Source organism: Platichthys flesus, chromosome 1 (genome assembly GCF_949316205.1).
Source record: "Platichthys flesus chromosome 1, fPlaFle2.1, whole genome shotgun sequence".
Taxonomy (NCBI): Eukaryota; Metazoa; Chordata; class Actinopteri; order Pleuronectiformes; family Pleuronectidae; genus Platichthys; species Platichthys flesus.
The window spans coordinates 16,973,242-16,996,893 of NC_084945.1; the positions used below are offsets into that span (position 1 = coordinate 16,973,242).

General features: G+C 41.5%; 1 protein-coding gene across 3 annotated transcripts in view; it reads right to left on the reverse strand.

Moving 5' to 3' along the window:
* Positions 1-23,652, reverse strand: part of galnt2 (UDP-N-acetyl-alpha-D-galactosamine:polypeptide N-acetylgalactosaminyltransferase 2) — a 47,896-nt gene that overhangs the window by 10,799 nt on the left and 13,445 nt on the right. For 2 of the 3 annotated variants that reach the window (XM_062386961.1, XM_062386977.1), the window contains exons 2-7: positions 8,547-8,634; positions 5,120-5,273; positions 2,588-2,686; positions 2,409-2,476; positions 2,236-2,301; positions 1,995-2,116 (exon numbers count right to left, since the gene is read on the reverse strand). In XM_062386961.1, the coding sequence (XP_062242945.1) occupies positions 1,995-2,116; positions 2,236-2,301; positions 2,409-2,476; positions 2,588-2,686; positions 5,120-5,273; positions 8,547-8,634 (597 nt within the window). The remainder of the gene's footprint in view (positions 1-1,994; positions 2,117-2,235; positions 2,302-2,408; positions 2,477-2,587; positions 2,687-5,119; positions 5,274-8,546; positions 8,635-23,652) is intronic. The other variant, XM_062386969.1, reaches the window with a different exon arrangement.

The following is a 23,652-nucleotide window of genomic DNA, read 5'->3' on the forward strand; positions in this document are numbered from 1 at the left end:
GCAAAGCTCAAGACGAATCCAAGCACTTTACCTGTCATGTAGAATTTTAGAGCAGAAGTAAATATTTCCCTCAACGTCAGTGATTCATATGCTTAGTCCGTGCTCTATATTGAGTTTATCACTGTTTATAAAGTAGAACTGAAAGAAAAGCAGCCCTTTAATTCCTGAAGCTGAAAGCTGCATCCCACACTGGTACAGAGAGAGGATCGCTCAAGTGGTCTGAGTGATAACAACAGGACCCCACATACTGACTGATCGGTTTATTATGGGATGAAACGTTTTGACTTGACAAACAAACAGATTTCATGTTTCTTCGTTTCTTTGATAAGAACTACAGCAAAAAAAGTTGCTTCAATTAATCTGAAAGCTAAGTGTTTTAGATTTGGCTTCAGGCATTAATTCACTTTGCAATAATAACAAAATGCCACATATAGAGAGATTAAAACGAGTATTAGACTATTTTAAGTCATACCAGATAAATATATAAAGAACAACCCTCATTTTACCCACGGTGCCGACGCTCAGATTAAGATAACATTCAATCAAGGATCTCCTTCTCAAGTCAGGACTTTAAGGCTTCGCTCTAAATGTCACCAGACTGTTGATCTATAAGGGAGTTCGGTGTCCGGAGCTTCCTTTTTACAGCTTGCTTGGTTTTGAAAGACGGAATGGAAAAATGACTTTTTAAAATTGAATAAACATTGTTCTGACTGATAAAATAAAATCACCAACAAAGAGAGTCATTAGTCTTAGTATGAGAAAGACTTCTTTCCAAATGGTTTAAGTCGTGAAAATGTGTTTTTATTTTGAAAGTGTCATTCCTGTGTGACTGAAGCAATGTCACACACTGACATCCTTCCTGACCTCTGACCTCCTCAACAGATTTAAATAAGCGTTGTTTTAGCGGCTTTTCTGGGATATTGTTTTGTGGCTGCCGTTGGCATGGTAACGGGCCAAAATTCGGGCAAAACAACATGACATCAAATCCACTTAAAGCAAGTAGACTGGTTACAAAGCAATTCCTATTCCAAAGTGTGCACGCTGACCGAATGATTGGACCATAAAACAAAAACGGTTTTGGATTCAACTAAATCGATATTGATCAACCAATCTCAGACATGAACTCGGGAAAATGTCCACACAACTGGGTTCAGGCATTTTCCAGACTCTGTTTTTTACATATGAAGAACACAGCAGGAGATGTTCTCACGTTGACAGCAGGAAATGTCATAAAATGTGCTGCAGATATCATGTTTTTGTTTACAGCACATCAGCACCAGTGTCGGCTCTTATCTTATGTTGTCTTTCAGAGTCTGCATCTTTGTGCGTGTCTTCTACGTGTGTGGCTCCTTTTTTTTCAGTTACGCTGCCATCATGTGTTAGGAGTGTCACTCACCAGCTCACCTGAGTGCTGTGAACTCTCCAGACATTTTCCTGCTATCCTCTACACATGAGCTCACGCCTATGCTTTTTACTTAGGAGCTGGCAGGAGAAGCTCTGGAGAATATCCGCAGCAGCTGACTTAGAAATTTGGGCTCTCACATTTAGCCCCATCATATTATTTCAGGAGAATGTAGTGCATGTTCAAGCAGCCTAATAGAGATGCTTTTAAAAATATAAACGACTGAACAAGAATTTCCCCTTCACAGTCACTTCTAAAAGAAGCCGAAATACATGTGTGTATGTTCTTGTAAAGGTATCTTTGTGATGACCAGTTCCATTCTACAACCTACGGAGTGAGGACATTTGGGGAAAGTGAGGACCTTTTGGTCGGTCCTCACTTAGTGACCCCCCTTTAACAGTCTGCTTTGGGTTTAAGACTTGGTTTTAGGGTCAGGGTTAGCATTAGGTTTAGGTTAGGCATTTAGTTTGGATGGTTAGTGTAAGGGGCTAGGAAATTAATTTAGCTAATGAGTTTCCTCACTAAGACAGATTGCTACAATCGTATGAGTGTGTGTATGTGTGTGTGTGCCTGCGTGCGTGCGTGAGTGTACCTCAGCCACTCTCTCCAGTAGAGGCTCCAGCCAGTGGTCATTACATTCACAGTGAGAATCTAAGAAGGTGAGCACTGGAGCTGTGGCAGCGTCTGCACCACGAACCCTCGAACGCATCAGTCCTGAGAGAAACATCAGTCAAAGAATATCTTTATTACAAACCGTCACACATGTCAGGAAACAGCACTGGGATGTTTATGTTTAAAAATATAAAACTATCTTCTTCTCCTTTTCTATTCACCTTCTCTGCGGTCATTCCTCAACACGCGTACTTTCTCAATCTTCCCCAGTAACGCTCCGTCCTCCGCTGAAACACAGAGATTGTGGCGAACAGATGAGATTCATGTTGCATTTGCACTTACCTTATATCAACAAGTCTGAGTGTTTTTTTATGTGTTTCTGTGCAATACTTACGGTTATCGCTGTAGTCGTCAACCAGAATGATCTCTTTGACCAAGTGAGGAGGACTTTTCTTCAAGACACTAAAGAAAGACAAGGAGGTTATTTATAGGATGACAAAATTTAAGAAGATCGAATCTCAGCCAAGATGAGTATTTTTTTTGGAGTGGATAGCACACACACCATTCACCTACCTGACCACAGTCCGCAGCAGAGCAGAGCGAGCCTCATTGTGGAAGGTGATGACCACGCTGGAGGCTGGTAGGTCTGACTTCCATTGTTTATGTCTGCAGCTGCACGCACAAGGAAATCGTACGAGTTAGGAACAAAGACACACAACAATAATTACGACAAAGTATAAATGTAAAAACACTTCTCCACCAATAGGTGCAGAGCTGAATGAATGTGCACGCTGGAATCACTCCCTAAACACGTCCTAAAAACAGGAATGCACTAAAAAGAATTCAGCACACACCGAGGCATGCACACGCACGCATAGAAACACACGCACACATACAAGTTTACCCAGCTGTCCTTGTTCTAGGACTTTGCAATGACTTTCACTCATTGTGGACAAACTAACCAAAGCCTCATCTCTAACCTTAACCACGACTAATTCATGCAAACACAAATTTGTACACCTATCTTAGTGAGGACACTCAATGGCATAATGCATTCCCTAGGCCATGACCCCAACCATCAAAACTAAATGCCTTACCCTAATCCTAACTCTAACCCTAAAACCAAGTCTTAGCCCTCAAACAGCTCATTAAAGTTTGTCAGACACACACAGACACCCACCCACACGGATGATAGTGGTTTTGGTGACCGCAGGGCAACAATCCATCTATATTGTATATATACTTTATATATATTAGATTGACAGCCTGGAATTAGAGTAAGTCTGCAAGCTCTTTTGATCTTTTGTTCACTCAATGAACCTGCTCCGCCTCGTTTTCTAGAATAACTTTCACAATCGCTGCTGCTGTGCAAATGACACATCATTCGCAGATCAATGGGAGACACATCTCTGCTCTTTTAGTGGGCTAATGGCTAAATCTATTGGCGTTAGGTCAATACATCAGTGAGGCCAGACGAGTGCCTTTATAAAAATAGTCTTTGAATCACACAGTGTGTATCTAGACCATAGATCTAGACAGATACGGGAGCAGTAAAACCACTGACTGTAAACAAACAAAGGCAACAGCTTCACTTCTTTGTGTCTCCAGCTGATTTACAGCTAAACTTAGAAGTCACTGTGTTGGTGAAATTGACAGTATCCATGTACAGGGAACTGAAGACAAAGCACAAAATATCTAGTTATTCTGGAATATTTGAAGACACTACAATAATCAAGATCAGAATGACTGCAGATTTCAATAATGATCTTGTCCTGCAGAGCAAGGTGAGGAACAGCCAGACAACAAAAACTTGATCAAAATGCAGACATGTTCCTCGCATTCAACCTATTAAAATCCCTCCTCGAGAACAGGTTTGTTCACTGGGTTCTGGAGCAGCCTGGTTGGCACCACATGCTCTCTCACTTGAGACGAGTGAAATAGTCACTGCATCACAGGACTGACTGACCCACCACCCCCACACATACACCCCGTGACTCATCAAATGACATTGGCGTTCCATTGCTCAGAATAAACCAGACTCAAAATTAGAAAAGTCAATAAATCCTATAGAAATCATATAGGTTGAAATATTTACATGTACCTGTAAAATTAAATTATATGTAGAGGTTAAGTCTTGTCTGCCCATTGTTTAGTTGTTGGTCTTAATATCAAAATATTTGCTCAGAGTGTGGTATGTATTTCTTCTTTATTACGTCTCAATAGGAGGCAATGTTTTCATCGGCGTTAGCAGGTTTACACAAAAAAATGAATCAGTTCGGCATGTGTATCGTAAAGAGCCCAAGGAAGTGCACAGGCGATACTTTCAACAATAATAAACTGAATAAACAAGTGACCAGTGCTCTGTAGCAGTGGTTGCAGGGACTCAACAGCTCATTGTGCAGTAGCGTTGGCCTCAGGGTTCTGTGGACTGAGTCCTCTTTACTGGCCACGGTTCAATTACTACCGGTTATTTTTACAGTTTTTCTAAGTAAGCTGCAACCAATATAACCGCAGGCCGAAACAAACAACCCATTCAAAACATACAAGTTTAGAACAGATCCTCAGGGTAAGGGAAAATGCAGCCAACTGACAGGAAATTTGTTAGGAGCATCTTATGGGACTCGTATTTGAAATATTTGACCTTCAATTTTACACGGATTGAGAAGACAGCAAAGATTAAAATAGGCAGAATCTTTCTTTTTTCATTGTGTTATACCCATATGCAGCGTAATTGTTCAGGGGCATCAATATCATTTGGTACACCTTGAGAATCAAGCCTAATAAAACATAATGACATGGTGCTGTTTCAGGATGTATTTTTGTCTTCTCATCCATTTAACAAGCAGAACAATCAGCCATTAAGCAGAGGTTTGTTTTATAAACCGAACATACAGCGCAGTGTGCGTGTGCGTGCTGCTACTTCCTGGTTCCAGCTGATAGAGCACAATACAGGGAGTTTCCAGTCTGGTGCTAATTAATCAAATTGACAGATTATAGAGGACAGCCATGTGCACACAAAAGACTTATAGTGGCAGTGTTGTAGTTTGTGTGTGTAATGTATGTGTATTAGTGAAGCAGGTATTCTGAGCAATAGCAGTTACATACTGGTCGTGTCTTGTATCGGGAACTGCTCTGTCCATGCGCAGTTTGTCGCTCTCCACCTGGTTGAACTTGTTCCTGGCGTATGGATCCTGACCCGATCGGACGACCGTGGCACCAACGTATAGGTCCTGGTCATAATCCTGCCAGCGCACTTTCCCTAGACACACACACGCAAACATATGAAGCAACAGTCAAACCACATCCATCCAGAAGCTATATAAATCCAGATTGAGTGAATTTAAATGTGGTTTCAAAAGCGACCTAGGCGGATGCACTGGGTTCCATTCTAGTTTCTATATGTTTTAAGCACATTTTGTTAAATATAAACTATAACGTGATGGGGGAATTTGCTTTCCTGTATCTTCTTAATGCGTAAGCTTTGATAAAAAAAGAATATATTGTCAATGCAGCTCTGGTAAAATGCTGAATAAACACAGCATATCCACAAAATAAAAGATGCTGTTTAAACCTTCACAAAACGCAGAAAATATGTCTCAGGAATGAATGGGATTACACATGAGTGGGAAGGTGAAATGTAGGCAGCAACTTGGATGATGAAAGGATCCCGCATGATTGGCAGGAAGGAAACCTTGCTGCTTGACAAGGTGGCAACATGTCACTGAGGAAAAGTTGACATGTAATGCATGCTGCTCATATGCAGAAAATATGCAGAAAGAGATGAAGCGAGGCTATTTGAGCAAAGCTACAGGAACAAAGAAGAACATTTACTATGTACTGCAGTGAGCTGGGGAGAAGAACAAAATTACTACATTTGAGTATTTACTGATTTGCCTCAGCCTAAAATGTGAGTTAAGAGAGAAAGACAGGCGGAGCAAGTCGCGTCTGTCTGAGCAGATTACCAGGACCGTTGCCCACTAAACAGAGAAAGTTGTCATGTTTAATTTCACAGATTGTCATTGGCTACTGAGACACGGGCACAAACGAATAATAATACACCTAATAAGCCGGGTGCAGCTGCTATGCTAATGTGTTGTGTTAGGCATATGGTGGTGTGAGATTGCACTACCAGTATGGATGAGTGTGTGTAAGAGAGAGAGAGAGACATAAACAGAGCCTTGTGAGAAGAAAGAAGATACAGCGAGGTTGTGTGTGTGTGTGTGTGTGTGTCTCTCTCTACCCTGACGGCATGTGAATGTGCCTGGCATGCTAATGAGCTGAAGTTTGCGCTGATTGGCCTGTGACTGTACGACAGTGCCTCCAAGTCTCTGCTGCATGTGTCACAATGTTTGATGTCCTTGCTGATATCTATGTTTAGTGGCAGCAACTAATTAATGTGGTGAAATTACTTTTTTTGACTTCTCACTCTGCGTGTCACTCTCTCTCTCTGCTGCTCCTGACCTCTCTGAACCACTCAGAGTAGACCAACTGTTCACTTTCTCAATGGTGTTACTAGTCTTGTTGACATTTTCCCAATACTCTCTCTGTCTCAGACAACTTTATATACTCCCGTCAGGACCCCACTGGCAGTTTGCTGCTTCGGACCCTCAGAACGTTAAAGTTGACTAATCATAATCATGATCCATTACGAGTCTGGTTACCTTGAAGAAACTTGTGAATTTCTATGAGTTTGAACATTGTTGTAAACATTTTGGATACTGCACACAACATCAAGTACACAAGAAAACTAAGGTCTGATCAACTTCAAAAAATTAATTAAGAATTGTTACACATTATATCTATAACACCAAATAAAGTGTTTCACACCAAGCATCACTGAGGGGTGAGGTCAGGCGTGAGCCTTGTTTCACCTGCAACCAAATAAACAGTGACTTCATCACAGCGTTCCTGGAGGTCATCAGAAAACAAGATGCTGGGGGGGATGTTCAGAAACTCTTTAAAGTGGATTTAAGTATACATTATTTTGTTTGAAAAGATAATCTAAACAGGAGGAGAACTGAAACAATTGATTAATAATTAATTCACAGGAAAAAGGTATTTTAGGAATTGATTTAGGTTTTACTGTTCAATTTCTTGCATCCAGCTTCTCAGATATGCTGACTAATGAACATGATGATGCTGGTCTGCCTCTCTTCTTTTTCCCTCTTCTGTTGCCCCTTCCACCTCCCTCTCTTCTTTCTCCCCAACATCCAACCACCTCTTCTCTCCACCATTTTTCTCCTCTAACCATGACTGGTCGAGGGACAGACAGTCGTCCACACTGACTCTGATCTGTTGAAGGTTTCCTCCTATTAAAGGCAGTTTTTTTCTCTCCAGTCACCAGCTGCTTGTTCATTTTGGAGTCATTTGTTGTGTTTCTCTATAATATTGTAAGGTCTAAACATGGCATGTGAATAAAATAACATACGGGGTGACTTGGCAACTTACAAATTGAAGTGAATCGACTTTGGAATCCAGGTGGAAGATTTATTAAACTATTATTGATCAATCTAAAAATGTACGGAAGATCAATTAATCAATAAGAAGAAGACCTATTCGTTGCAAACCCTAAATCCAAAAACCATTTGCAATTTTTTTTTAAATCCATCAGACAATCTTCATCAATGGAAGAGTTATTCTTTCATCACTTAATCCTCCATATTTTAATCCCAGGCTCCGCCTCCTCTACATCTTCTCTTCCCTCTCTTTCTTTTTCACCTTTTTCCCCGTTCTTCTTTGCAAGTTTGTGTGTGTGTTGTTGTGGGTGACGATGCGATACGCTGCCATTATTAAGTAAAAAGTCACCCTGAGGTTGAAATGTCTCTAATTCAACATTCAAAGTGGATTCCATTTCTACCGCTGGATCAGATAAGAGAGTGTGTGTTCAGCTTTCGCAGGCCCTGGGCTTGTAAGGGAGGGGCAGCGGCTGCCGTGAGTTGAGCAGGGACGAGCGCTGAATAAAAAAATCCTCTGCTCAGATTAGCTCTTTCTGCTCTTACTTCTCTGCCCTGCTGGACTCTTAAACAATGTTTGTCAAAGTCAGGGTGGAGACACATAGTTGGGTTTGCGGGAGGATTAAAATGGATCCTTGAATTATCTGGATACATGAGTGGATGTGACATTCGTGTCACACTGATGGCTGTACAGTCTGGTCATATTTTGAACATGGTGAAGTGGAGGATGTTCATGCTCTCCTGATAATCAAACCAAAGCTATGTCATGTTACCACATTTGAAAGAGGAAATGGTTTTGGTTGTGGGAATATGATGTGGGAAACCCTCTGGATATGTGACTGTGGTGCACCATGTCTGTGCATACAGCGGGGAGAGTGTTTGTCTTTCCCTTCAGTGCAATCACAAGCACAAACAATGACACACTGAACCCGGAGATCCGGATCAAATATCCTGACTATGTATTTGACTAATAGACGCAAATGCTTGTTATTAGTAAAGCTATATTATCCATGTAACGTTTAGGTGCAGTGTGGGGGTGGTGGTGGTGGTGGTGCAAGATGAGAAGTGAAGTTTCCTACCTGGTGGCAGGGTCTCCAGGCCATGAGTCTTATCGTCAGAGCTGTAAAGTTTGCTTCGACTGGATGAGTCACTGGAGTCCGATTCCTTCTGGAAGAAACCGGGAGACACACATTAGCATTGACACACACAAGACCGTAACACACACACAGGGTCAGCTGACGGTAGTCACAGAGTAGAGCAGTTAGATACACCTTATTCTTGACGATTCTAAATGGAGCATCAACTAGAATGGCGCGCAGAAGGGCACGAACCGCCATCAAGGCCCAACAGGCCCTTCAAATTCAATCAAGCTGCACCAGATTTGTCATAGAGATTCTTGAATTATTCTCTGATAAAAAGAAAGATAATGTCAACAAAAGAATGAGTCCCATCTTACACTGTTAGTGAAAAAGATTTCAGGATCCACACCAAAATGAAGAGCTTCTTCCCTGACCCATAGTGCATCCTATCACAGGGTTTCACTGTAATCTGTCCAGGGGGATTTCTGTATCTTCCTTACAATCAAACATACAAACTTTTAGACAAGGGGGACAACATAACCTGGTTGGCGGATGTTATCAGAAGTTTCAATAGCTTCAATTCAATAATAGATTATAACACACAGCACTGAACTGGTTTACACATTTCATCCAGACCTAAAAGTGAAAACTAATATTTGAGCCGATGTGAGCCTTTCACAGACACATCACCATCTGCATTCATTGCCAATAAGAGAATCTTATTTTACAAAGTAAAAAATGCAGAATAGATTCATGTTAAAATCATCAATTCACTTATCCTGCTCTTCAGTTGTCTGTAGCCTGATTATTAAGCTGAAAAGCTTTTTATTTCACATTATTAGCGAGTTTGAAATAAAATCTGAGATGTGCTCAGTGGTTCAGAACATTTCCAGCTGGTCATTCATCCGTCCACTCGTTATCTCATTCATTCAGTCACTCCATCCCGACAGAAGCAAAGCAATGCTCTCACCATTTACACAGGTGGACATTTGAACCGCGCCATCCATGCTTGTGTTCATCTATATATTACCATAAAAGCCACTGGATCAATGCACTGTGAGCCACAGCAATTAGTGACCGTCCCTCCCTGTGCAGACCGCTGCCCTTGACTTTAGAAAACTATTGTTAAACTCTCTTGTTTGCTCCGTAGGTCCCTTTCACCTTCAGCTTTTTCTAAACGCTTTATTGATCTGTTTTTGTTCCTGTCTCAGGAGAACAGGCAACAGTCTGAAACCAACAGAAACAGTATTTAACGGTTCATTTGTACACTGCAGAGACGGGGTAAAGGGGAGAAAAAGGATTTTCACACTATTTTTAACACTTTTATGCGGCCGCCTTTCTAGTAGCAAAATAACGGCTCTTGTTTTCTCTTTCCTCTATATGCCAATGTTTCCATTCATCTGCTGAGGACGGCGTGTCATTGTGTTCTAAAACTACACCTATTTTCCAGTGACTGAAATAAGATTAGGTTCTCTAACACCCACGACTACTCTAAAGAAAATCCTCCATAAAATACATTTCTATAAGTGTTGACGCAGCTGAGAGCGTGCTCAGTCTGCCAGTGATGCTCGATGTGGGATGGAGCCAAGAGTGTACTCGCTGCAGAGATGCAGTTCGACAGATTCAGAGGGGAAAACAGGACACATTTTCAGGGCAAATTAAAACTTCACATCAGACTTTAGCTTTGTCAAGCTTAACTGTAGAAAAGGTTCTATACCAGACATTTTAAAGTCAACTCTTCAAACGGAAATGCTTCAACTTGTTTACAAGGTTTTACCCTCTTACAGCTTCTTAAGTGAGATTCTAAACTGTGGAACTTCTTCCTCTCTTCAGTCTCCATGTGTTTTCACTGTCTGTGGTTGTCAGTAAACCAGCGTTTGCAAGTTCTGACCTCATTCACAATGGTGTGATTGTCAAATTTTGGTTGTCACCACCACTGTTGATTGTAAGACTTTAAAGCATTGACCCCTAATGAGGTCAACTGTGTTGTGTCTTGTGATGATCACGTCATTTCAGTCTCATCCAGACGTTTCACTGAGGTCATGAGACTGTTTGTTACAGTCATTGATGCAATGGGGATTTAAAAATCAGGGGTTTCAAGAGACAAAGATCTGTTCAATGATTTTTTTTATATCAGGATCCATTAATTATTCCCTTAAATTTTTTTGCATATGTCTCACAATGTTAAAGACAAAATGAAAATAAAATCCTGGAATCGCACCAAAATGTAATGGGTTCTTCCCTGACCCAAACTGAACCCTTCCAACAAGTTTTGGTGAAATCTGTTCTGTTGTTTTTGCGAAATCTTGCTCACAAACAAACATACAGGGGTGAAAACACAACTTCCTCAGCAGAGGAAATACAATGCAGAAGGTTGTTCAGAGATCCCTCCACCCAAAAGATCCTGATCCACCCGTTTATCTAGATCTGCTCCAAAATATAATTGAGTTCTGCATTGGGTTGAATCTAACCCCTCCACAAAATTCAATGGAAATCAGTTCAGTGGTCTTTGAGTTATCCTGTCGATTGACTGACAGACAGACGTTGAATTCGTGTCCGACCTGCTGACAGTTTGATGTTTGCCAAAAGGCTCAGACAGATTTCAGTTTTGAGCAGCTGTTAACTGATAATCCCTTTACAGGAAGTGAAATCTTAAAGATAAACATTGGATGAACAAGAAACTAAAGCAAAGAAGCCACTAGCTTACTGCTGAGTGATGTTGAGTGATGAGCTTCCTCCACCACTTTCCCTTCTATTGGCTGCACAAGTATATTATAAAATTACTATGTTAACTTCCATCAGAGAATTAAGAAAACAACTATTTTCAGTCCCATGCCAATCGCTTTGCTTCTACACCCTAATCACACTCATGACGAGCCAGTGCTGGGAACAGATCAACAAGTAATTTCTCCTGCTGTGCTTCGCAGTGCCAAATGGCTGCAGAGCGCTGGGTTCCACTTTCACTTGCAACTGCAGAAATTAATTTTCCCTTTTTCTGAAAAAACTGTTGAGAGGAAAATAAATAATGGGACGTGAGATAAAAGAAGTGGAAACCAAGAAAACCAAGACATAGGCACAAATGAAATATATTTAATTTGAGTCAACAGGAGATCTACCCAGCATCTGCATCATTTTTAATTGTTAATATTGTTTTATTTACTAGGCCTAATAACAACAATCACATAAAGACAGCAGGGCGTGCTTTAGATAAGTTGATAATCTTCTTAACCGACAACCTGAAGAGCTGCTCTCAGGATTTCATGGTCACTAAAGAACCTCAAAATATCAAAGGCCTCAACTTCACTACCTGATAAAATATTCATGAAGGAATTCCTAATGGAGCTCTACAGATTGATAACGGACACAGTTGGATGGTTGGACACACGGGCGGGAGAACAGACATCCTGACCATTATACCCCCTTACATTATTGTGTGTGTGTGTGGGGGGGGGGAAGAACAGGGAACAAATGAAAGAAGAGTCGCCCAGAGAAAAATGATGCAGACAAAGTGCAGCTGCGTCTGCGCTGCCCACTTCTGATCCACATAACCTATGATTTATGGAAATCACTAATCGCACCAGGACAGAAGGCTTTAAGAGACGATGAGAACAATAAAGTGCTCTAAGGAACAGTCTCTCGTGATTTATCAATAGCTGGCCGCTGTAAAAATGACTTGTTGCTGATTGAAACGTGACTTCAAAAAGGTAAGTGGAGAGCAGATGTTGGCAGAGCTGCTTTGGTGATTCACATCGCTGGAATGGATTTTAAAACCTCTTGTTGAAAATGGCTGTAGCCTGTTATCCGCTTCTCCTCTAGGACACAAACATGATTAAAAGTGCACTCACACACAGACAGACACACACCTCAGTCCACTTGCTACAGCCAGTGTATTAATAACCGACAAATATAATGTTGCTAGCAATTGTTAAAAACACCAAGTTCTTCAACTTTTTTACTTTGTGTGTAGGTAAAACAAAATATTTCCACCCGGTCTGAAAATATGATATACTGTACATGTACAATCCTTGCGTTTACGGATGCAAAAAGGAAAACAAAACAAAAAGAATGCCAAAGAATCTGGAGCAAAAGAGGAGCCACTGGCGAAGTCGTCAACTTTAAGAGACGATGAGAATAAAGACGTCGATGTGCTGTGAGGTTATTATTACAATATGTTCTTCCACCTGCATGTGCCACCCTGAATTCAGCCAGAATTTTACTGTTGTTGTGAGTGTGTCACAGAGAATCTCCTGCTGCGTTCATAACACGTGAAAGGCAAACTCCATTCAAGGAGTCCGGCTGCATTGTGTGGATAGGCTCCTGTCTTTGAATATTCCTTAAGCTGTAGCTGCTTCTTGTCTTGTTTTGATATGTTCCCTCTGTGGTGGTTTTTGCTTCCATGGTTTGAGCCCCCTCACAACCCTCTCAAGTGATTGTTCCCTGCAGTGAGTTTGTCTCTGTTTTTCCTTGGTGGTCCTTGAACGGCAGCATTGAGCATCTGACTGCACACGGAGCAATCAAGAATTTTGTATTTTGTAAAAAATAAAATCACCCTTTTGTGGGCTGTTGTTACAGCATGACGCAAAAGTGACAATGACATGTTATGAGCAACTGTCTCAATGCGACGGGCTCCTGATGTCACCTAACGATCGACAAACACTGAGGCTGTCACAACAAATTTCACTTTTCAAATGTCGAAAGACTTTGAGAGCAAATCTGCCTGTTGCCCTGTTCACAGCCATACAGCTTCTGTTTTCTGCTCATTTCAGATTTTATTAATTTGATTTCTTTGTATTAAAAGCAACTAACAGCCCTGATGAACGTGTTTCTCTCTGCTAACTGAATGATCTCTGCAGGGTGCAAAAAAAGGTCTCACCTGCGTCGATGATAATGGGATAGACTTTAAGCCCCTGACAGATCACACCAAAGCACGCGTGTGCGTGTGTGTGTGTGTGTTAGGTGTCAGCTCATATTTGTGTTTGTGGGGGTTTGAGAGCTCACATGCATTAGTGCGTCAGTCCGGTTACACGCACACTTATGCGCACTTATCTGTTTGTAAGTGAATGTGTGTTCTATTAAGACTTAGTTGAGACTCTAATAGTCAACGTATAATCCACAGTAATCTGATCACATCCAGTGATAGATTAACTCAGAGAGGAGTTGAGATTTCAGTGAACCCACACACCCACACCCACACACACACACACACACAATGTCTTTTTTGCATACATGTTATGTACACATCAAAACTCAAGGTTTTGATTTCACAGAGTAAATCCAGATTAAACTATGTTTCGGATACAACACACAGTGCCAATGATCTGATTTGCACTGCGGGATTTAATTTATTACAAAATCCCTCCGAGAGACGAACAATGTAGGACATCAGGCATGCAGAGCAGCAGAACACACACAGTCATGATGATACCGTGCTAACTGAAACCGGTTCCTCCTGAATTTACCATTGTGAATGAAATGTAAGAACTAGTTCAAGTATGACAGATATGAGAGAATACCGGCGTCCCAGAATTACTTACACTTTCCCATAATTGAAGAGGAGGTGAAGCAGCCTAACGAATAACCTTCGAAATGCAGCATGCTAGCTCACAAACTACTCGGCTGAGACAGTAGGTATCAATCTTCTTTCCCACAGCCAAGGAGAGTGCACTGAGATAAATTCTGACCAGGGTGTTGTTGACTCAGCTCTTAGTTTTATAACAAAGTGTGACGTGAGTGACGCTAGTAAGTGAGAGAATGGATAGGTGTTGAACTATTCAATTAAGATTTGGATAGACGGGAGGAAATTGCCCTACACAGACCTATTAGTAAAAATTGAACAGAAAGGAAACAAATGAATACAATGCTTCTTGTTTCTAACCTACAGTATGTAATCTATGCTGGCTCTCACCCACAGGACAGTGTACAGCAATAACCGCTGTGAGTGATTAGAGACAAGATCCTTCAAGTAGATGGCGCAGGTTCAAGCCCTCCTGACAGCCAGCATCTGTCCTCCTGAAGCGTCCTTTAGCAAGACGCTGAATTCTGATCAGTTTTTCCTGACCTTTGAATTAACCCTGAGGAGCAAAAATAGCACCATCCCTGCATGGGTTCATAGTAACATCACAACACACTGTACGCTGGTTATCACAGAGAAATAAACCACAGTCAAAAGAGGTAAGACAAAATGTTATGTGTGATGTGTGAACCTGACCTGTCTGGACAGATAAGCATCCATAATGTCAAAACAAACAGAGTCGCATGCCACTGTCACCTGATCCCTCCTGAATCAGATCTCTTCTCCTCTTCAAGACAAATCTGCTGAAATCTTTTTTACTAATACAAACTCATCTTGTATCATTTGTCATTTATTGCTGTTTCTTAACTGAAGCATTTACCATCAACACACTATGGCCCTGATCACATTTCTTATGGGAAGCACATCATGTTAAATGCCTTCAATGGATGCTACATTTAACTCTGTTCATGGCTAAAATATTTCAGGGGTATAAAACATTAATTCTAATTAGACAAACTGCTTTAACGTAAAGCACAGGTAGAGATTTTTATCATCTCTCAAAGCCTGGCTTCTTCTCCAGTCGAGACCCAGACGTGAACTTGCTGAACTTCAAGTAGTCAACCAAGACAAATCCCCACGTAAGGAGAGAGAACCAAGTCTGATTTAATGTCTCATTGTGAAGTCAGGTGAATGCTTTTCACTCCTACTTTATGTAAAGAGGGGTGAGAGGGGTCGACGGTCCTGTGGAGCTTTTATGATGTATCGCTAAAACACAGTTTATCACAGAATAACACAAAATATAAAAAACTGAAACAGGATTATAAAAAAATAGAGGCCTTGGTGTTCTTCCAAACTTTACTTCACAGCTGTTGAGAATCAGTAGACAGAAAAACTTGCTCGAGAGACTTGTGCAGCTCCTGAACAAGGGAGTTCATAGAGCATCACTGAGTAAATGTGACTGAATCAGTTTTCTCTAGAACATCCACAGACTTTTGGGGATAGACTTTCTCATTTCGACTTTCACATGTGCACAAAGCAGCAGGAGATTCTCTAGGGTAGATGCGTTAACAACCCAAGGGATAATGAACGGAACATTCAGGCAAGAGGTGACGTCCGCAGAGCATTCAGAAGGCAAGACATGACATATTTATTCTGCTGCACCGTCTGCTGCGGACGGTGGTGCTAAAGCACATTAGCACCACCGTCAGCCCAAAAGCTCTAGAATGTCTTATTATCCGCTGTCAGACATGACCTGTGGATAAAATCCGGAGAATTGGAGGCCGAGTTTGCCCAGACTGTGTCTTTCACCCATGCACAACACCGCGGGAGGTTCTCTGCACAGACGCTTACAAAACAGAAACGAATCCTCCGCATTACTCAGGTGAGAGCTGGACTTATTAAGTTTGCTGTGGAGATCACATGCTCTTCCAGACAACACACAGACACAGGAGTCAGCGCCTATCACCACAAACTCTCTTTACCTCTTTGCCTGGGTCTTCATGAATGTATGGCAACGCTTTTTCACCAGAAGATATTAGTTTTTTCATTTTTACATTTTGGCATCTGTCGTGTGTAAGAAGCATCATCCCCAGCGGGAGATCCCCTGCTGTGTTCACACAGACTTCTCCTGGATTTTTATGGACATTACTCAAGGAGGTCAGGTGGAGAAAGTCTGCAGAAACTGTGGAGCGCCTCATCCTGACATTTCCATTCACAAATGCACCTCCTCTGGCGATATTACCAAGGAACTGCAGAGTTCGGTGGATGTCTGAAAGAAACTTTCGTCTTTCCAAGCTGACATCCTCGTTGCTGTCTTCTATATGTATGACACCTTATTTTCAACCTGAGATTTTTGTATTCTTTTGTTTTTGTGTCTGGAGAAACAGGAGACGTGGCCTGGGAAAATGTCTGCATGTCCCCTTTTACAGCCCCTCCAGATAATTTCAGGAGAATGTCCACAGTTGAGTGCATCGGGTGAGAGCAGCTGAAGTGTCAAATGGTCCATCACAAAATAAAAGGGAATAACAATTTAACAATTTAATTGAAACACAACAATTATCTTCATTGCCACCATCCAAGCCCTGATATAAATATATTAGCAGGTTAAAGAAATGCTGGAAACATCTCATGTATTGTGCACGAACGACTGACATCTTCCTCTGCAGAACAGCATCACAGTAGGGATATTAACAGTGTGAGGTCTCACTGTTCTCTGCGACTTGGATCCGTAGCAACATTTTTTTCCTCTCTACTTTAAACAAAGCTCGATGGTCGTAGGCCACGAGTCCATGTCAGCAGTATGAACACATACTGAAGACACAAAGAGTGAAATTGACAGGTCCGATAAAGAAGTCAACACTTTCTCTCGGTTCTGTTACAAAGGGTTCTTTGAGTTGTTAGTCAACCCGGCCTGGAGTAAGAAAAACACAGTTCGGTTCACTGTCTGTTTCTCTGACACTTAATAAGCCATGACAAAGGAGGAGAATTATCCAAAATATCACACAAGTTTCCGAAGCAAGTCACACGCACACACACACACACACACACACACGCACGCGCGCACGCACGCACGCACGCTCTTGCTGGCGAATGGCCGCAGATGTTTATTCAGCTACAAACACATGGATCAAATCATTATGTGTAACTTTAAAATACAGTCATGCCAAAATCAAACATTCACCAAGAGTGACATAGGAGAAAGAGAGTGAGAGAGAAGGAGGGAGGGGGGCAGAATAACAAAAAGACAGGGGGTGGGGCTGTGCTGGGAAGCTGACGGAGCTTCAACCCGGAAGCTCCGTCAGCTTGACTAGAGAATTCAGTCTGCATGAAGCAAACAGTGACAAGTCTCACCAGTGTGAGAGAGAGAAGGAGAGAGCACAAGAGAGAGAGAAAAAGAGAGGGAGAGAGAGAGAGCGAGAGACTTAGGGGGTGTAAGACTCAATGGAGCAATTGTGTGTGCTGGCCTCCTCCCAAAACCTCATCTGCATCTCTCTCTCACACACACTCACACACACACACACACACACACACACACACTCACACACACACACACACACACACACACACACACACACACACACACACACACACACACACACACACACACACACACACACACACACACACACACACACACACACACACACACACACACACACACACACACACACACACACACACACACACACACACACACACACACACACACACACACACACACACACACACACACACACACAAAATCAGATTACACACATAGTAGGCAAAGTAACTAATTATCCTCAGTTCCTTTGTTCTCGATTATCAGCGGCTGAAGCTGGGGTTGTCTGGATCAGCCCAAATGAAGTCGTCCACTAAGTGAGTTTACTCTCAATCTGCTACCAGGAAATAAAAACCTTGTAAACTTTCACCATATCAAAGCCAAAGCATTTAGGAAAGATTCTGCATGTGCACCATCTGCTGTCTTACTGTTGCTCTCAAAGAAACATTGCTCGACACACAATTCTGTATCTTTGTAAAAGTGTTTTGTAATTTATTAGATTACACATTACTTATCATTTCTATATTAAGACCATTTAAAAAGGTCCTCAATTTTAGATTGGGGGTATATTGCAAAATACACATTATTTGTCTCAGCGTTCACTGCTTCACTTCTCTCTTCACCCTCTTTCTGAAACAAATAGCCCACGCTGCTCTGATTGGACAGCCAGCCCACACAGTCAGAGTCACACCCCTTAACCAGAGGCTTCCTGATCAGCTGTTAACACTGCTGTAGCCACGGTGACAATAGTGTTGGCTCTGCCGCTTTGCTTCCAGCTAGGGAGCATGATTACATGTTGGTCTTTAACAAAAACAACTCCCTCTGTCATGGACCTTGGCTACAAAAATCTATACACACCAAATAAAAAAGGGACAAAACCAGCCTGATATTGGTGATTTAATGAAAGTCATGTTTGGTGCTCAGAAAGAATCCAGCCAGTGGGATATCTTCTGAAAAATGCAGATTTATGCATTTGGGATGTCTGAAAACCCAGTGAGTGCTGGCTGTGCTACTTCTCAGCAGGGTTCTAGATGTTTGGCCAAACAGAATAAAGTTCTTTTTAAGATGGCCTCTTAAGGGGGTCTGAGCTATCAGTGAGAATCATAATTTTCCTTTAATGACCATCACAGTATCAAAATAAATCATTTCAAATTCACATGCACCCAAATGGGAAGACAGGAGGAGGCTGCCGCGGTGGAGGGATTAACTTTGTGAAAGCCGGCAGCAGAGTAACAGCAGTGAGAGAGCATCAAATATTCATGTTGACAACTTCAGAGAGAGGTCATGGCCATATTGTTGGTGATTGGAGAACATGTGAGTCCAAACTACCACGAGGCTCCGCTATTCACAATCTACGAAAAAAGTTTGTGGCATCAGCTGAAAATGATTGATTTGGTTACGGCTGCAAATAAAGATTCCTCATTATCCACGTAGCTGTTGATTCATTTTGTACAAAACAACATCATCAAAAACTAGGACACTCAGAGAGCGCTTACCTCCTTTCTCTTATTTTGTGATGATCTGTCCCATACTTTTGCATAATCCTGCTAACAAACAGACAAAAAGGACCACAAACAATTTCCCAGAGCCCAAGTTGACTTATTTAAATTCATCTGGAAAGGTTCATCTGAAATCTATATTCAAAAAGCAACAAAAGCTTGACCTCACAAATGTTTTTTTATGGTGAGACAGTAGTCGTGGCAGTTATGCTTATTGAGACACAGACGCTGATTAAACATCAAACTAAATGCATATACAGACACAATGAAATAAACTGCCCATTCATAATTTGCGAAAATTTTACCAAATTATTATTTTCTCACTAATGAGATAATGAAAGTCTTGGTGTCTTTTTCTCATTATGTTGAATGGTAAAGTGACCAGTAAGGCAATTTCACCAAACAGCAGCCTTGGAAATTCATCTGCCTCCCTCCCTGCCTATCAATGATGAATCAACACACACAATAAACAGAGCTCAGGTTCATGGTGTCTGTTACATCCTCTTACACGCACAACACACCCACCATTTATGTTCAGCCAGAGGGGTCACAGACAGGGCCTTCTGTGTTTCCATCCAGAAGTTCAGACGGACATGAAAGAGGGGGGATAACAAGTGGGAAATAATGCAAAACAGAAGGCTGGAGGGAGAGAACAGCTGATTGCTGACAGGGGGAGGAGATCTGTTAGAGGAAATAGGTGGAGTAGGAAGAGAGGGGGATGGGACAGGGCTCAATAATATAATAATACTTTTTTATAACATCAAACTTTATTTAGGGAGCACTTTTCAAAATTCATATCACAAAGTGCTTTACAATAGCAGCATATTAAACAAGAAAGTCATAAAATTGCTTTTAAATAAAACAGATATATGGGCTAAAAAAAATTGCTGACTCAGCTGACCTGGGGCGTCATTTATAGTAAAGTGTTTTGGATTCTTAGTAGAAGTGTTGTGCGCACAAAGTCCGAAAATGGCGTAAGCACGAAAAGATCCAGACCTATAAAACCTGAAGGCCAAGTTCCCCTTAGAAACCACTAACCACCTGGAAACGTTCATACGTGGATCTGCCTCAGTCCGCCCTCTACACGCCCACATTCAGCCATAAATGGCTGCAAAGCACTCATGAATATTAAATTATCCTGCTAACCGATAGGTGTCTATGGTGAAACATGTCATCATGCGAAAAGGAGAAGAACAACTGCAGGATAATCACATTTAGAGACAGCTGCTATATCCCAAACCTATACAATATAACTGAATTATTGTATTTCCAAAGGGGCTTTAAGCGAAAAGATAAAAATTATAGAATGTTATTCATAGCAAATTCAAAATTAGATTTCTAGAGAATCGGAATCAGATGATGATATGGTCACCATCATGGGCCAAGAAATCGTTGAGGTGGCTGACCACTTGTTTAATGGTAATCCTGGAACAGACAAAAGACCTCAGCAAGTACATGCGGCGACATATGGTACAAAAAGCTCAGAGATATAGCTCCAGACCACAGAGAGCCTTAAAACTAGTTTGCATAATCTTAAAATCTGTAAACAGACAGGGAGCTAGTGGAAAGACTAAAACAAGGGATATATGATCATGAGACATTACTGTTATCAAGTGGTTTTCATCTCTCTACCCGACCTCAAAAGATGATTTATTTGCAGAAGTACCAAAGACAGTTCGACATTCACCACACTAACAAACAAAATTGTTAAATTTCACTTCCTGAAATCTTTTGTCCGGTTTTCATTTGGTGGTAATGATGAATCAGCATTGTGGAAGCTGCTCGTTCCCCTTGCTGTTAAGACGGCGGGAGTTTAAGAAATAATTTGAACAAATGACTCCTGATAAATGGGCAGGTTCGAATTCGATTTTCGGAAACGAGGGAAAGCACTGTTGGCGAAAAAGAGGAATCGCTAAACAAGATGAGGTAAGAGGCAAGGAGGAAGAGAAAAGAGTGGGGGGGGATGAGAGCGGAAGATGAGGCAGAGGGGGGAGACCGAGTGGAGTGCTGAATCATCCTAGTGTGTCAGCAGAGGCTAAAAAGTAAGTCATTAGGGTGGTGGGCTGGGGAAGTTAAAATTCACCAATTCTCTCTTTCATCAACCACTTGCTTACTCTCTTTTCTTTCCCTACACCCCTTTCCTCCCTCCCTTCCTTCCTCCCTGCCTCCTTTGATGCTGCCTCCTCCTCCTCTCTCCTGCGAACAGTAAATGACCGTCCCTCCCTCGACCACAGCGGTGGTCTGTGATTACTACTACCAAAAACCTTCCTTCTTGCTTTAAGAGAATCTAAATGATGGGAAGCGCTTTGGTTCAATTGTTTGGCGCATGGTAATGATCATGATGATTTGTGGAAATTACAGCTCCTGACGCTTTTTTAAGAGAATATAATGACGGGGTATTGCACAAAATAAAAAGGCAGAAAAATTGAAATTGCAAATAGTACAATGCACCATGTGGATGAAGACCCCCCCAGACGACGCTGAGGTCATCAATGTTAAAGTCCCGTTACACAGCAGGTTACCTCATACCAGAGGGGTGTGTGTGTGTGTGGGGGGAGGGGGGGGGGGGTGTAACAGGAAGGAGCTTTACGTCCATAAATATTTTCTTTCCCATACAAGGGTGAATGTTTTCTGCCAGCAAGCGAGAGGGTGTATTTTTCATGAATGGGTATCACATATGGATGAGAATGTCGTGCAGGAGTTGCTGATCGTGTGTGTTTAGTCTGAACCGAAGCCAAGAGTTACAGTCTCTACATGACTATGTATGTTGTACTTTGTGTGTTGTTTATGTGAATTTAAGACCAAGTGTTGAAATATATATGTATGCATACAGTAAATAACCTTTGCTCTAGATTTTCCATAGCACTCTATGCACGTACATTATTACTACCTATACACATCGGTTGCTAAATTGAACAGACGTGCCAGAGCTGGATTCTAGCTTCCGCTGCAGGAGGATGAACTAATGGATGGCGACACAATCCTGTTTGGACATAAACCAGACATATTCTATCCTTGGCCTGGCACCAATAACATCCTCTAAAAGCACCAATGCAGACAGTGCACAGGGCTATAGGTCAGCAAGTCAAATCTATGATCCAATGGGAGTTATTCCAGCTTTAATATGCAATGCGAATAATGAGACATAACTGCCTGAAGCCTGCTGTGTGACATCCTGAAAAGATTTTCCTTCTCTTAATCCCTCACTGAACACAATTTTGTAAGCCAAAAGAGATTCCAGATCAATCTAAACCATGATTTGGTTTCTGTGCAGAGTGAAAATAATTTTTGGGTTACTTCAGAGAAATGCAGAAAGTTGAGCCGGCATTAAACAATAGAAGAAGAAAAAGAAGAAGCGGCTCCCAGGATTGCTTATTGTGTGCACCCCCGATGATGATGATGTTTGAATGAGGAGGACGTTCTTTTGGTGCATTTGAACAAACACTTGTTTTTGAGTTAGGTTGCAGCTGTATTCTTTTTATGCATCATTAAAACATCTGGTCCTGATTGGGCCTCTTTGAGGTGACTTGGTCACATGTGTGTGTGTGTGTGTGTTACAACACAGACAGCAGACAGCCTCTCCGCTGTAAACACGGCAGGATCATGACAGCATCTCAGCTTTTGCTATATTAACATGTTTATCAGGCTGGAGTTACACACAGGGAGCAGATGTGAGACTTTTTATGAAAGTTAATTACACACTTCCAACTCAGGTTTATCTTGTAATGGGTGTCAGCATAATATAACAGCCCTTTATCAAGCTGTACTTATGGGCTGGTCCGATAGTGTAGAGGTGTCTTCTGGTTTCAGTGTGCATTATTCATAATTAGATTCAGTCATCACAAACATTTGACTGTGGCTCGTTCAAAAGGCTGCTTTCCTCATCATTACGTTACAGCTGTGACGTGCAAAAAGAGAAGGGTTTAATATTTCACATGAACAGGAAAGGCAGCTGATGCAGCACACAGAACAACTGCAACACAACTGGTATTCATTAAAAGGTCGGCCCAATGGCACACACAAGTGTAAACCCAGCAGTATAAGTGCTGAGGATATCATGGACCTCCTGCTCATTTGTCAAGTTAGGAAAGAGTAAAAGTCTGCAATATAATGTAAATGTAATGCAAACACTGGATCTACTTACAGTCTGCTGTTTCTCCCCCAAACAGAACCAGTACAGCATGCAATTCAAACAACAGACAGAACTGTAAGACATAATATGATACTCCTATGGAGTGTGGATGCCAAATCTAACTCCTTATCTACAAAAGATCAGAGTAGGGCTGAGACAGCTGAATTCATGTCAAATTGTGTCACAATAATAAATAACAGCATCAAAATACAAGAATCAAAACCAGCTACAAATTGAGTCATAAAGTGAGGAGTCAAGTCGAAGAGACACTTTCAGTATCATGTTCAGCAGCAGTGCAAAAACAAAGAAAGATTTAATTTCTATCGTGATGCTGTTTTTGGAAACATGAGAACTGTAAGTAATAGAGTGTGAAAGCAGAGTTATCTGCCAACAACAGAAACAGAAACAACACAGACCGTAGT